The 14,813-nt window shown below is 36.8% G+C and overlaps 1 protein-coding gene and 1 pseudogene across 1 annotated transcript; both read right to left on the bottom strand.

The window, feature by feature from the left end:
* Positions 1-375: 375 nt before the first annotated feature.
* Positions 376-1,781, bottom strand: LOC145890245 (tyrosine-protein kinase SPK-1-like; annotated as a pseudogene).
* Positions 1,782-3,322: 1,541 nt separating this feature from the next.
* Positions 3,323-12,188, bottom strand: LOC145888522 (uncharacterized). Its single transcript, XM_082979286.1, has 20 exons — positions 10,489-12,188; positions 10,198-10,351; positions 9,888-10,111; positions 9,697-9,828; positions 8,989-9,144; positions 8,877-8,936; positions 8,583-8,814; positions 8,335-8,519; positions 8,066-8,137; positions 7,808-8,005; positions 6,902-6,973; positions 6,620-6,808; positions 6,413-6,484; positions 5,907-6,092; positions 5,775-5,846; positions 5,466-5,642; positions 5,018-5,089; positions 4,771-4,962; positions 4,471-4,542; positions 3,323-3,960 (listed from the first exon to the last, which is right to left on the bottom strand). The coding sequence occupies exons 1-20, from the start codon at positions 11,023-11,025 to the stop codon at positions 3,589-3,591; spliced, it is 3,426 nt and encodes a 1,141-aa protein (XP_082835412.1). The 5' UTR covers positions 11,026-12,188; the 3' UTR covers positions 3,323-3,588.
* Positions 12,189-14,813: the final 2,625 nt, after the last annotated feature.

The raw sequence follows: 14,813 nt of genomic DNA, 5'->3' as shown, positions 1-14,813 counted from the left end.
ATTCTAATATTTTACAATGCCATGAGTGCAGCACGCAAACCGAAAGACCCATAAAATCAGTGCGACCATGTAATTAAATGGTCAGGAATTGTATTAAATTCGCCATTACACCAATGGAAGAAAACACAAAAAAGATAAAATTTGCGCAGCGAAACAGCCAATACTATATATTACGATACATGTCCCATATTTTCTTCAGCTTATCACAGAGTTTATGATATATTTTGTGAATAAAACACAAAAGATTGTTTACTTGTAATACTTTGTTTACTTGTAATATGTCAACGTAATGATAAATTTCCGACAATCATTGATAAAATTCATTAAAAACTAAGAAAGACTACAAATGACCAGTTGTCGCCATTCATGGTACAGTTATTCGACTGGGATAAAGTTTGAGTGGTTCCGTCCTAGCAGTCCACCGAAACCGTGACGGTTGAGCCACAAATCAAACTCTCTTTTCAGAACAGCGGCTGTAGGACGGATATTCGGATCCTGATGCCAGCATTCAACCATGACTTGCCACAGAAACCGCTCGTGCTGGAATTCTTCCAGATTGGCGGATCTAAGTTTCTCATCCTCTGGTCGATTTCCATCCAAAACCCATGACATTATGTCATTGGCAGTCATTTCACCCCATGGTAATCGACGGTAAAGAAACATGTAAATGACCAATGCAAGACTCTATATATCTGAGCTACAGTGAGGCATTGGAACCTGACACTCGGACGAATTATCGCTGTCGTAAAGTGTAATAAAACTCTTCGTTTCGCATTAGGTTGAATGTAGGTTTATAGATTGGCTTTCAATACCTCAGGAGCCGCGTATGGAATGCAAAATAGATTCACTGGGCATCCATCTAAAAATCTCCCGCTATCGTCATACAACCTGCCACAGCCAAAGTCTGCAATTTTGCACCTCAGATTGGCGGTGATCAAAATATTATCAGGCTTGAGATCATTGTGAATGATGTAGCGACCGGAAGGAAGGTTGTGCAAGTGATTCAATCCCAAAACGACGTCATCGCACATTAGGGTTCGCCGAATAAAGCATAAAGGAGGAGTAACTGCTCTAGACTTGGCCCAGGAAGGTATTCCATGATCAATGTCCATTCTCCACCAACAGCATCACACCCGTAAACACTTACTGCACGTTCATGACTGGCTTCCTGTTGAACCGATGCCTCGTTTCTTAACCTATGTACAAGGAAAGATATTAAAACACAAATAGTGCTGCATTTAGCATAAATTTTCTAATTGAAACAGGAAAAACAGGTAGCAAAACAACCATAAGCTTTATTGCATCTGATTTATTAGCCGACAATTACCATTCTTCTTCCTGTTGTCGTCTCGCCGTTTTGAGTGCGACCCTTTCAATACTTTCCATCTTCGCCCATTTCACGTTTCCAAAGTATCCGGAACCTACTTTATTTTCAATCTTTTAAATATAAACCCTTGATATTTATCAATTTTTAATGACATCGTGACCATATTCAATCCACACATTTGTGTACTTTGTATTGCACAAAGTTCTTGTTAATAATTAGTGTGAACAATAGAGACCAACTTATGACACAAAGTTACCAGGACATTTTCACACAATTTTACAAACGCTATTAGCTGTAACCTGGAAGTAGTTTATGTATACTGGATGAAAAGAGGAATTACAGTCAGTGATGTGAAATATAAATAAGTATTTATAATACGCAAATATTTCAAAACCACGCACATGGATACCTTTACTTGACTCTCGTCCTTGTCTCTAGATGTTTGATTCCACATCTACCTTTTAGTGTCAGTAAAAATATACACTTAAACTGCACAAACTCTCTGTTGCCGTACACCTACAACACCATAATGCAATTTAGTTGCGACTTGCCACGTTCAGCATTGACACAACGTCGGCTAACTGTTGAAACAATCATGTCACCAAACCAGGTTGTATTCATGTATATCTAACTGTAGTAAATATTTCACAATCTTAATGCAGCTGTTGCGACAGGAATTGCAAAAACATTACTGGTTTGCGTGTCGGCGAAACAAGATTTCTAACCATAAACTGCCACCTTTTTCGCACCAGGCAAACGCAATGAAGAAACGAAGTTGTGCGCATTGTAAACAGACTATTTAATTACATGAGGAAACTGATGTTTCGTTCACACTTTGGCCAATTTCAGTTTACTCGGCGTGGTTGTATAAACAAGTGTGCAGACAGTTGCGACCTGCCACGTTCGGCATTGACATAACATACAATCGAACATGTTTTAGGGTCCTAACGATATTAACCATTTCAGTTAAATAATCCGAAAGTGTTTACAACTGTTATCAGATTTAACCATAGGCTGAAATTTAAGCAAAATTATTAAACAGTTAGGGAAAATCATAAGAAAAGAAAAACAAAGAATATCAACATAATCGACCCACATATGTAGAGCACATACGAAATATAACCGCTAACTCAATGTCAGTGAACTGCTCGCATTGTTCAGCCGTCCTCGTGGTTTGTTCAGTTACAGCTTGTACCTTGCGCAAGTCTGTATCAGGACGTTGACCCAGTGAGTCTGCCTCTTTCAGGAAGTGGTCGTTTGCGACTTTTACTAATGTGCAGTCCTTACATCTGAATGTCAGTGTGTGTGTTTTTTACTAACATTTTAAACAACTTCTGTTTTGAACTGCGCTGTTTTTTCAGTGATAATGATGGCTGCAAATAATATTCATATCCGTAAAAACAAAGATTTTGTTCATGACTTATGCTTTTCCAAGTCTTTGTTAGCTGTTTTCCGCTATTTTTGAAATTTCTTTCTGTGGTTTTGAGACCAACAGGTCTATTTGGGTTCCAATGTACCAGTGGTCTAAAAAAGAAAGAATTGTTTTTCCGTTTTCTGCTCGTAGAGCCTTCTTTTTCGTTTTACCTATAATCAAACTTGCGTCGTTCAGGCAATTACAAATAATAATATTTTGTTAAACTGGGTTGTTTCCCTAAAAACTGGTTTAAACTTTTTTTGCTGTTATTATGCAGTGATCTGCTGTATGTAACATCATCTAAAAAAGAGAAACACAATTATAGGCATGAAACACGTTTAGCAAAGTAACAACAACAATCCAGTGGGCAAACTCAGTTGGGTAACAAAAAGTCATTCGCAAATTGAGGAGTCGCTGCCTCTCTTTTGTGAGGTTATTATGTCATAAATTGTTACTGACGTTATTATGTCATCGTTAACGCATTTGTAACTTTTTGGTTTCTGTGCCCAGTTGCTACAAAACTTCATTTATGTCTGTATCGATTTCACGCTACTTTCGAACGTTTTCATTTTAGTCCAGAGTGACCATGCAAGCGATCCTTTATTTAGCACTAACCCCAGGAAGCTGCGAAGCAAAACGTTTAGTGCACAAAAGAAAGAAGACAATAAAAATTGTACATTCAAAATAAAGCGGTATATCGCTCACAATAACCGTTTGAATAGACACACAAACACAAAACTAAAAGTTTCTTTTCTTGCTGTTCTGCGTTTCTAAACAACCGTCACAATCTTCACACAATGCTAACAATAGTGAAAACTTACACTACGTTCATTCGCTGGGGCCGTAATTACGAGCAATGGATTTCACACACCAAGCGATGAAATAACAAACCATGAAACCTATCTGTTAATTTGTCAAGTTCTTGTTGTCTGCTTGACGCAAAAGTGTGAAGGAATTTCGCTAAATATGAATGCCAATCTAAATGATCTCCGTGTAGAAAGGTCTTTTGTCGAAGGAAAAATGTTTTGTTTTTGGAATTTTGTCGTTCAATCCGTTTGTAGTGATTGTCTAGCTTCCTGAGACATTTCTCAAGAGCAGATGCAAGAACTGTCTCGTTATCATCTGTAAATTCCTGCTTGAACATGTCTTCTGCATATTTCTTTTGTTTGTTATGTTCCTCTTCCAAAAGCGAGGGTTGGACATGCACTCCATCGCACAACTGTAAGCAACAGGATCAAATGTAGGTTATCTTTCGGTTAATAACAATCCTTTTTTGTTTTTAAACATACAATGGCCGGAAAATTGTGCCGCCCGACAATATGCAAAGCACAGAGAAAATGTCTTTAAAGCAACTCACGAATATATTTATACACTTAAACATTTTTTCATACAATAACCGGTAAAATTGTTATTTTGCTGGTTGTTGAGTCTGAAACCGACAAAGTAATTTTTAGGTATTATTTTTTCTTTTTTCTCCTGAAGATTTATTCTAGAAAAGTAATTGTCTTTTTAATCCATGCAATAAATGTTGGCCATTGGGTATGTTTGTCTTTTAGGCTACTGCATAATCCTCAATAGACAGGCTGTAATTTGACAAGGAGCCCCAAGGCACTGCCACCAACCGCAAGTTTCCGAATTACTTGTTTAGATTTTTTTCTATGTGGTTAAATGTTACCAAATTTCGTGGCCGAATAAGTTGCGGTACAGTACATTGCGTTACTGTTCTTACCTCATTCATGAACTCTAAGTATTTTAGTTGGACGTAGCGGGAAGACCATTGTGCCACGTGGTGAAGTATCATCTGTTGCAACAAAAAATTATTACATACTGTATTGGTATTTTAAATATAAACGTGTTAAAGTTCACAAAAAGTACATATTTCATTGAATAATTTGCTTTTGTCTTCAACGGACATTTCTACCATTTAATCGCACGTTAGTTAACACAAGCTGATACTGTTTTGACCGCGAGCATTTGTATTTCCAAATTTTGTGTTTATTGTATTTCGTTTTTTTTCTAATCAATTCACCTTGCGTTTTTCATTCCTTTCGGAAGTCAACTTGTATAGTTCGTCTATTTTGTCTTCTAATTGCTGTAAAGTTGATTGAAACTCTTTTTTTGGTTCTTTGCACACAAAAGCTTCAAACTGTTTCACCACCTTGGACTTAGCTTCGCTGTGTATTTTTTCCAGATGTTTCATTTCCACAAACAACCCTGTTTCCTAAAATAAAAAGAATAGGATATATTCTTGACAAACATAAAAACATCAAGCTCACTTTATTTGTTATTTTTGAATACTCATTAAGTGATTCATCGTGTTGTTGCTGAATTAAGAGACTTGCCATTTTCTGAAAAACAAAGAAATAACATACAAGGATTATTCAATTCAACAACTTTTCCAACGCTGCGTGCCAGTTTACAAGTGAGGTCAATGCGTTAATGGCTTCTAATGCCAACATACAGTATAATACCAAAATACCAAAATATGTTGAGCTTAACCACTACGTCGTCATTATATAAATTTTTAATTTACATCTTAAAACTCATATATTTTCCGAACATTTAGCACTTTTAACTTTCTTCCTGCCGCAAAAAAACGCTGTATTTGCAAAGTATTGGCGTGCTAAGAATATGACCACGCATGCCAAATTTAGCGTGTGTGGACGTTGCGCATAGAAGACCTTGCAATAAATAGAATTAGGTTAAAAATATTCAACAAAACACCTTTTTAAGTTCGTTTTCTCTTTTTATCTTTTCATATTCATGGTCGACAATTTTATAAAATTTCGATAAACTGTTTTCGTTTTTTCCTCCCAACGAAATACCAGCCTTAGTTTGTTCTTTTATTTTTAAATGAGCCTCATAAAGTATTGTTTCATCTGTATATCCACTGTTAAGATTCTGTGAAAAACATTAGAATTAAGACTCTGTTGTTATGCAATATGCTTAACACGTATAGAACAAGCAAAACAAAATTAAACCTATTTCATAATAATCCACGGTTTAGTGCATTTTGCAAGGTTTTTCACCTACCTCTTTCATCCCCGAGATATATTTCTGTCTTCCATCAGCTACACTTGGAGATACCTCTTCCAGAAAGATTTCCTAAAGCATAAAAAAAATTTCCAGAAAATCAACCCATAATAAAATTTAATCAGCACTAACATTTGCTTTTGAAAAGTTTTCTTTTTCTTCCTCTATCAGCAAAAGTGTTTGTCCGACAGCTTTGTCTTTCATCGCGTCTTGCGTACCAACACACTCTTTGTTAAATTGTTGTAAAGCTTTTTCTTGTGCTTCTCGATGATTTGTGACAAAATCTTCCTCTTTAAAGTCACTTCTTCCTTCGTGTATCTGAAAAGGACATCATGGTACTTTAAAACAAAGAATGACTTTTGATTCAACACATGTCATAAGCAATAAACCCAATAGAACAGCAATGGTTACACCGAAAACAAGCTACATAATCATTTTTAGGTAAAAAAAATCCTTAGCTAAGCCAGCCCTGAAAAAATAAACAACTTGAATATATTTAAAATTTCCAATATTTTCCATTTTAAGGTGTGGTATAAAAACATGTTGGCCTAACATCATGTTAATTTTAGAGTTGCAGTAGTTTAACAACATTATTGCCAACACAAATATTTTATTGCTAACGACTAGAAACAACCAACTGTGTTCATTAGGTGTTGGTAGGTTTTAACCGCATTCAGAGAGTGTTTTTCAATGTTTCGTTGCAGTTCAACCTGAAAAAAGGAGATTCGCTGTAATTTGATTGTACCAGTCTTGTGACATTAAACTGTAATTTAGAAAGGACTAATACAGAAAAGTGAAAAGTACAAAAATGACAAGGTTGTGTTTAAGAATATACTTGGACGTACTAGTTTCTGTTTATTATCGTCCATCAGTTGATTTAATCTGAGAGAAATCATTTCCTGTATTTCACAACGGTATATTTCTCTTTCGTTTTGATCCTTTATTAATTCATTGTACTTTCTCCATGCTTCATTACTGGCGCCTTGAACAATTTTCTCCAACTCATGCTCTTCAACGTAATCCCCACTGGCGATCTAAAATTTATTTATTTTAGTTGTATCAAAAATAAATACGTTATTGGCATGGCATAAATGGGCATTTGAAGAAAAGAAGGCAAGCAAACTTACAGTTTGGAGAGAAGTTACATAGCAGTTTTCCACCTCTGTCAACGAAATGGCAACTTTTTCTATAGTTTTAACCTGTACGTAGAATACTGGTTTGAAATGGTTTTCGTTGGTATACAAATTATGAACAAAAAATATAAGAGCAAAAAATTAGATACCAGCTCATGACAACGCCACAATAGAAACGGATTTCTAATTGAAAGGACAAGACAAGCGAAGACACATGTAGGGAAAAGATTCCAGCAGAATATAAATAGAAAATCATTGATGGTGGCAACGTGAATACGTACAAGTAGGCCTAATCTTGTGGATTTAGCCATCTCAAAGCAGGCCATATTGGGTTTATGAGCAATTTACATCCCCGTTGTTCGGCAGTCAAAACAATCTTGCTACGATATTGGAACGTTGTTGCTGATTCAATAATTTAAGGCTCTTCTGGCAAAAAACTTGTTTGGACGACGTTTCGGTCGTTATTCAACAACCTTCATCAGGACAAGCGAAGTAAAATAAAACGCCAACACGGCGATAAATAACAACGCGTGACAAAAAAGGCAAAAAAGAGCGAAACGTTGTTGCTGATTCCTAATTCGACAGCAAACAAAGTTGTGCCATAGCAAACTATCAGGAAAAAGAAATTTAACCACATTAAGAAATTAAACGTGATGTATGGCTAACGAAGGCAAGTTTAATCAAAGAGGAATTCGAATCCTCCTTTCCTACACTGGCAATGGCAATAGAAATGATCCAATGCACATTTGCCATTATAGCGTAATATCATACTCAAATCGTTTAAAATACAAATAACTGATTTTTAAAGTATGTAGATGTGAAATTTGTTTCCTAATCTTAATACGAAAATAATTTACATCCGATTTTAGTCGATGTTAGGTTTTCTTGTATTTCACTTACCCTGTTTTGTTTGTTTTTCTGAATGAAAAACAAGAAGGTAATGTCTATAGATCCACATAAATGGTCGCGATGCTGTTCAGTTAAATCATCCCCGTTGACAAATCTTGGTTTTTGATCAAAGTGTGTCAAGGACTCATTTTTATAGTGTGTATGTTCATGATTCAGCTCCTCTTTGCCAAAACATTTTTTTTTGCACGACTGTAAAAAATAGCAAGGCATGTTTGCATTAATCGACAAATTTCAAAATTGAAACGAGACCTTTGTCATTTGCTCTTGGTATTTCTGTTGGCATTCATGGATAATGATTAGTAAGGAGAACTTGTTGGTTGCCTGTGCAAAAAATGCAAATGTGAATCTAAAATGAGTACTGATGTTGGGGCTGTTGAAGCACGTTTTGTGCTCCCAAAAGCAAACAATGTAGTTTTTAATATAAGTACAATTACAGTTGATAATAAGGCAACTAAGTTTCTATGCTACTGTGCCTTTTAAAGATGGCCGCCATGAGTAAATAAAAACCGCACGTTAACCTGCAAAAGTGGTTGAATTTCAGGCATTTTATTGCTGCTAAATACTTCAAAGTATGCCAAGGTAATGTTTATAAAATGCTTTCCCGTCACTGGTTTACAGTGGACTTTTTTCATTTCAACGTGATCAGGTGCAAAAAGTTTGCGGGCCAAAACATCAACAGAATTCAGAAAGACGTTTCGTACATCTGAAAAACATATTTTCGTCATACTAAGCAAGCTTTTAAATAGCAGTATGCTACGAGAGTCACCTGCCAATTTCATATTGTTTTCCTGGTCATTCCATTCCGTCACTTCGCACCCAGGAGTCGGCATTAAAAAACAAGAAATCGTTTCAAAGGAATTTTCCAAATTGTTACGAACCAAGTTTGTTTCTTCGTGCTGATTGGCTGGATGAAGAAACTTTTTCAATACTTCCTCACCGCCATCAAAGTGTTTAGTATTTTTAATATCTCTCCAATCTCGAACAAGAAACAGAAGCTCCTGGTGGCGACACAGTATGAGAATAGGTAATTGCCTGTTAATGTAACCTATAAAAAGCACACCTGGAATGATTTGCAGGAAGGTGTTCCTTTATTGGCCGCTTTTGCGTAGTTAAAAAACAGCTGAAAAGTTCAGATTTATCAGATGTTATGTGAATCAGGACAAAAAACTAACCTGCAAGTTTTGCATGTTATCCTCTTTGAATTGGAGCATTATGTTGCATATTTGAAAAGAACTCATAAAAGTACTCATTCCCAAAATACAGGCAGAGTTCAGCAAACTCCTCCCTGGTTCGAAGGAGCCTTGAGTATCCATTAAAAACACTGCAACCTTATAAAAAGAAACACCAATGCGTTTGACCACAATGTTGTAGTGTGTTTGGTTTGTCTTGTTTTGTAATAAGTTTACCATATTGTTGTTCATGAATTAAAACTAAAGATCAATTATAGCACATATATTTGTCGTCGTATCTCGTTATCGCCTCTAGTGGACGGGAGATTTCTATGACAGCTTCTGTATGTGGTCATTTATTTAATATAATGTGACAAACTTTAAAAAAAACGCACACCTAAAACCATTCGCATTCGTCTGTTCTGCAAGTGGATTGAAAACGAAGCGAATCAAATACACATCCTTCGAACTGAATGAGCGCGAAAGCGATTGAGCGCTCTGTCGCTCCTCTTGCGCCAAAAAAACCGGCGAGGAGCGATTGAGCGCAGCGCATTTGAAGTTTTTTTTTGAGGCATATACCCTGCTGGTTTGAAGCAGGTCTTACTAGCCTTGAATAGTTGCGATTCAACACAAAAAGTCGATTAATTGGACCATTACCAACTAATCATGTTCGCGAATTTATTTAGGCAATATATGTTATTTAATTTTTACCTTTCCATTTGGCGTGTCAAGAAAGAACGGTGCGTTGCAAATCCATATACCTTCCGTGTGCCTTTCAGTTCCAGTTTTCCAAGCAAATCCTTTGCTTATTTTGTCTTCCTTTGATTTAAGCCATTTGTCCAACTATTATAGAGGAGTTCACGGTTATTATTAGGTATTTGTCTGTTTGTGTAAAACTGCACCGTTTCCGAATTTTGAGCCTCCAAAAATCGCAAAAACAAGTTAAGTAAAAACGATTTTCCTGTTCGTAGATCACCCGCAATTGAATAGACAGCAACCGGTATGTTTGCAACGTCTGGGTGCGAAAATATTTTTTCCAGTTCATCTTTGTCAACAGAGTAACCTCCTTTAGCACTTTGATCAGGTCGAAAAATTTGAACAGATTTGTAATCATGCTCTTGCAATTCTGTGAAATAAAGTAAAAAAGAATATACAGCATAAGTTTATAAAGGTTTAAAAAATGACAAAACATGCAGAAAATCGCACACAAACCTGAAGTTTCAAAGGTATGTTTCTCTCCAACATCCAGAGAATTGTTTGATTGTTTTTCACAATTGATTTTTGGAAATTCTCCAACGGGTGGTATGTCATAGTTAGTCTCAATCTGAAGGTCAGCCATAACACTCATAATGTCGGGAGCGTGCAACTATAGGTCAGCAAATACACATACAACCATACATAAAACTGCCTTTACATTTGTGGTCATTTACACAAAACTTACCACACCTTTTTGAGAAATTTACTCTTATTGCCTATGATAACTTAAAAATAAAAGTGTATTACCTGCAGTCCAAACTTTAGTGTTTGTTTCATGTTTTCTTGGCCCTTCAGTTTTATTTTTTTTAAATCGTTTTCATTGATGTTCAATTGTGATGTTTGTGAAAGGAGTGTGATGGATTCGAACATACTGACATCATCGTTTACTTCTGCATTGTACAACTCTACATTTTTGTTAATCTCTCGTAGCAAGTCACCAGACTTGCATGCATTTTCAACTCGCTTGGCAATTTCTGGACTTTCAGCAAAGACTGTCAGAACTATGCACTTCTGAGTGACTTTAAATAGATTTGCTTCGTAGATTAATATTGCTTTCTCAAAGATATCAATCAATCTTTCATGGTTTTTCCATAATAAAATCCCTGCACCAACACCGGTAGCTAGAGCTGCTGCCAGAGCTGCATTTCCGTATAGTTCGATATCCAGAAATACTAGTTTAACGACATAACGAGGTGGCGGTGGTTGGTCTGCCATATTTCTAAATATTTGCTTAAAACTTCTGCAAATGTACAAAAGCTTTAGTCTGTATAACATGTCGCACATAACAAATAACTTATATTAGTACATGTTAAAGAGGAATAAGGATCCAGTCAGATGAAAACCTGGATATTGCAGAAATTATATTTTACCGAAGAATTAAAATACTTGCTTTCAGCACCCTGGGCCGATACCCTATGACCACGTTTGCGTTGAGAGAAAAAAGTTAGGGTTGAGGTTAGAGCTGGGGCCTTTTACGCGCCATTGAACATTGCGTTTCGTCACGTATCACGATTCGAAAAAGAACAAATTACCAATGCTCAAGTTCCTGATACACCTAACGTGTAACAAAGAATATGAGCTGACAAACAATTCATTAGCATGATATAGCTAATCATGAATGTCTGATATGGTCACATAACAACACTGTTAGGAAATGTTAAAAAACAACCTTATTATATTGGTGTTGGTACTTCAGGAAAACAAACAAAAATGTTGTCATTTATTTGAAAACATGGCATATTTCATGAGCATTACAAAAGTAGAAACAGATCTTGTTCATCTTTTGTGAAGTTTGAATTACCGCTAATAAGACATGAACATAAGAAGAAACAACTGGTTTGTACCAACCGTTATGACAAAGCACAAGGCCTGTTTTAAACTTAACTGCGCCAACTTCATATATCACGGTTCGTTGAGCAACTCGTTTGGCGTCATACACTGTCTGATTTTTTAAACCATTTGGCGTAGCAAAATTATCTATATATAAAGTTATGAAGTAATATATGAAGCGTTTATGAAGTTGATAGTATTTGCTACTATTTTGTTTATAGCCTGTTTTATTGCTAAAATGATTTGATGCCATTGTGATTTGATGATATATTGTTTAAGATTCAAACTGTGTGGACATTATTGGGTGGTGTGTGTACCAGCAAATTCCTTCCCAGTTATAAGGTTCGAATGACTTGCGAAGTTAATCCAAGCGTATTCCTAATTATTGCATGTTTTTAATTTTTTGTAGGGTACAGCAAAAATTGTAATGTACATTTTAAACGTTCACAATGGCATGTGGTTGCTTTTGGAAAAGATGTGATAATCAGCACATTGCTTGTGCCAAGAATGGCATTGATTTGAGCCACGGTCGCCTTTATCCACGACAGAAGTTCGAGGAAACAAAACAATCGTGGCCTTTGTTGAGCTTCCAGGGTCTAACGCATCGTGAAAACATTTGAATAGGTATTGCGCCCGGCGAACACAGGCCAATGTGATGACAATTTCAATTAAATCGGGACTGGTGTAGAAGCGGGGTTCTACAGCTCGACCGTGAACGACAGTTTGAGCAACTGTAAGCCAAATCTCTCCAGGGTTTACACTGAACCTAGGCATACGACCTTAAAACCGCATATTTAAGAGTATCACATGTGTATATTGTACATATTTGTAAAATAGTGTGTCATATATTTTTGCTAATTTGAAGTTATGTTAAAACTCACTGTGACAAACTCAATTGTAAACTAACAAATCGTTGAAGCAGGCATGAGGTCTGAGGTAGACGCCGAGTTTTATGGCTCACCTCAACACAAACGATTCAACAAAGGCTGAATTACACCGCTAAACCAGTCAACCACAGCAAAAATGCAGGCGTCTGGATGGTAAATGTTGCCAGACAGCGGTTTGAGTTTCAAAATAGCTTTTAACTCTTTCCACCCCGAGAGTCTACATATAGACAATAATGCGCCTACAGTAGAATCCGAGCGTCTACACACATACCGCAAATGAAATCGTCATTGCGTTGCAATTTTGAGCCTTGGCCGCGCAAAAATACATTTAGTTCAATAAACTAGGATGGAAGAACTGTTCCTTACGTCAACAAAAGTCTACAATAATGTTTTGATGAATTTGATCAATTTTGTTGCGTTTTTCGCACTGTTTTCACATATTTCGGTTGCAATACGACCAGCAACGCGCCAGTATAATGAAAATAGAGTCGGTACTATAAGTACAGAGATCGCCTGAACCGTCGGCATAAAAATTAGGAGGGTATTGAAAGGCCTGCGAAGCAAACACAAGATTATGGTCGTTACAAAGGGGAAGCTAGTTGACAAAAATATCGCCAGTTAACAAAATTTGAACGCGGGTTACTCGGCCACCTTACGAGGTAGCGACATGATACTTGTATGTGTTACAGTCTATAGACTGACCTTTCGATACCAAAATTATAAAAAAAAAACATATTAATATTCGGTTATGAATATGATACGCATATTATGACATAAGTCGCGAAAACAAGATTCGCTGAACAAAATTTGAATGAAGAGCCTTCTATGCGCTTATTTTTTTTAACTATATCATAATAACGCATTAAGCCGCCGCTGTTCGATCCGAATACATTCAAACCCTATACCACCCATTATAAACACAGTTTAGGGGTGGTGCGGTGCATACTTATGGCAATAAATGTTGCTACAAGCCGAGTCGAGGCGCTTTTTTGCATAAACAATCCTATACAATCCTACTGTCGGATGAAATCAAACTTTAATCAATTCGGTCGAGGACGTTATGCTAAATTCAACAACAACTTACTCCAACCCGACCGTCGCCCGCCGCTTTTTTAGCCGTCAAGCCATATGCATACGCATCACACACTTCGTCAATAAATGTTGGTACAAGCCGAGTCGCAAGTCTTCTTTTGCTTCCTTTTCTAATTTATATATTTAAAAAATGGGAAATGTTGCAGAATTGTGATTTTACCGATTTAAAGACAGTTTTGCAAAAATGGTCCGAGTGGAAAGAGTAAAATGTTTGTCAACTAACATACTGTTATGTTTTAAGTTGGATGAAATACGAAAATGACGATCTGTCGATAACCTAAGCAACAACACAGAACAAATGAACACTTTAGATTCAGCCGTTGATTGGAAATAACTTCCCAAATTATGTGTACACACGTAATCTAACTACTAGTGTAACCGAAATTAGTTTTGAGTGAGAGACGTTAACGGTCAAAACCAAAAGCTTTACCCGAACTACGATTTTTAGCAGGTGGCCGAACCCAATATGGTAAACGCCCAGGTTACCCTGTACTATAGCAACCTAAAACCTGGAACCACGCTGCCAAGCCGGCTACGCTTATATTCAAAATGTGCAATAATACGTTTTAAGTTTAAATACAACAAAATCGAACGAATAAAACAACGTTCGATCTTATGATAGGCTAGCACAAAACAGCACAATGCTGATCGACACAATTTAGGTTGCACATCAAGATTCTCTCCAATTAAAAGAACCGCTTACAATCATTCAGCCCTTGACAATCCACTACCAGAGAACTGTCGGGTGTGCCTCACATAATTTCGACTGTCAGCATCCCGAGCAATCAACGTGTTACACATTTGCCACGCAAGCAAAACTACCCAGGCGTACAAAATAAAATTAGATGCGGTAAGGTGAAACAAATACAGCTACATACCATATGTTCGTGGGAAATAAACAAGAAAAAATATTTGAATTAAAGTGAATAAAGAGATGAGGTGAAAATAAAGATAGCAACAAAGTATGCAAAAAATAAAACGAGGAAGGTGGTTTTGCCTTTAGCACTATCGGTTACCAAGCAGATCCGTTTGGCCATAGTGCGCTTCACAGTGGTTCGTCTCTGTTGTTTGGTACTCAGTATAGGGTAACCAACAGATCGACGTTGACCGGTCAGGTACCACAAAGTGGAATCTAGTGTGCCTGCTAGTGTAAAAGCTAGCACAGTGCCACTGCAACAGCTGCACTGATGAGACCTCACAGGTCGAAGCAGTGCGTGTACACACCCTGTCTGCAGCTTACCAATATTCTCTTTTCCTGTTTAG

The sequence above is a fragment of the Ascidia mentula genome, chromosome 2 (assembly GCF_947561715.1).
Source record: "Ascidia mentula chromosome 2, kaAscMent1.1, whole genome shotgun sequence".
Classification (NCBI taxonomy): Eukaryota; Metazoa; Chordata; class Ascidiacea; order Phlebobranchia; family Ascidiidae; genus Ascidia; species Ascidia mentula.
The sequence above is the reverse complement of the archived record's forward strand: the minus strand, read 5'-3'. Positions and strand labels throughout refer to the sequence as shown.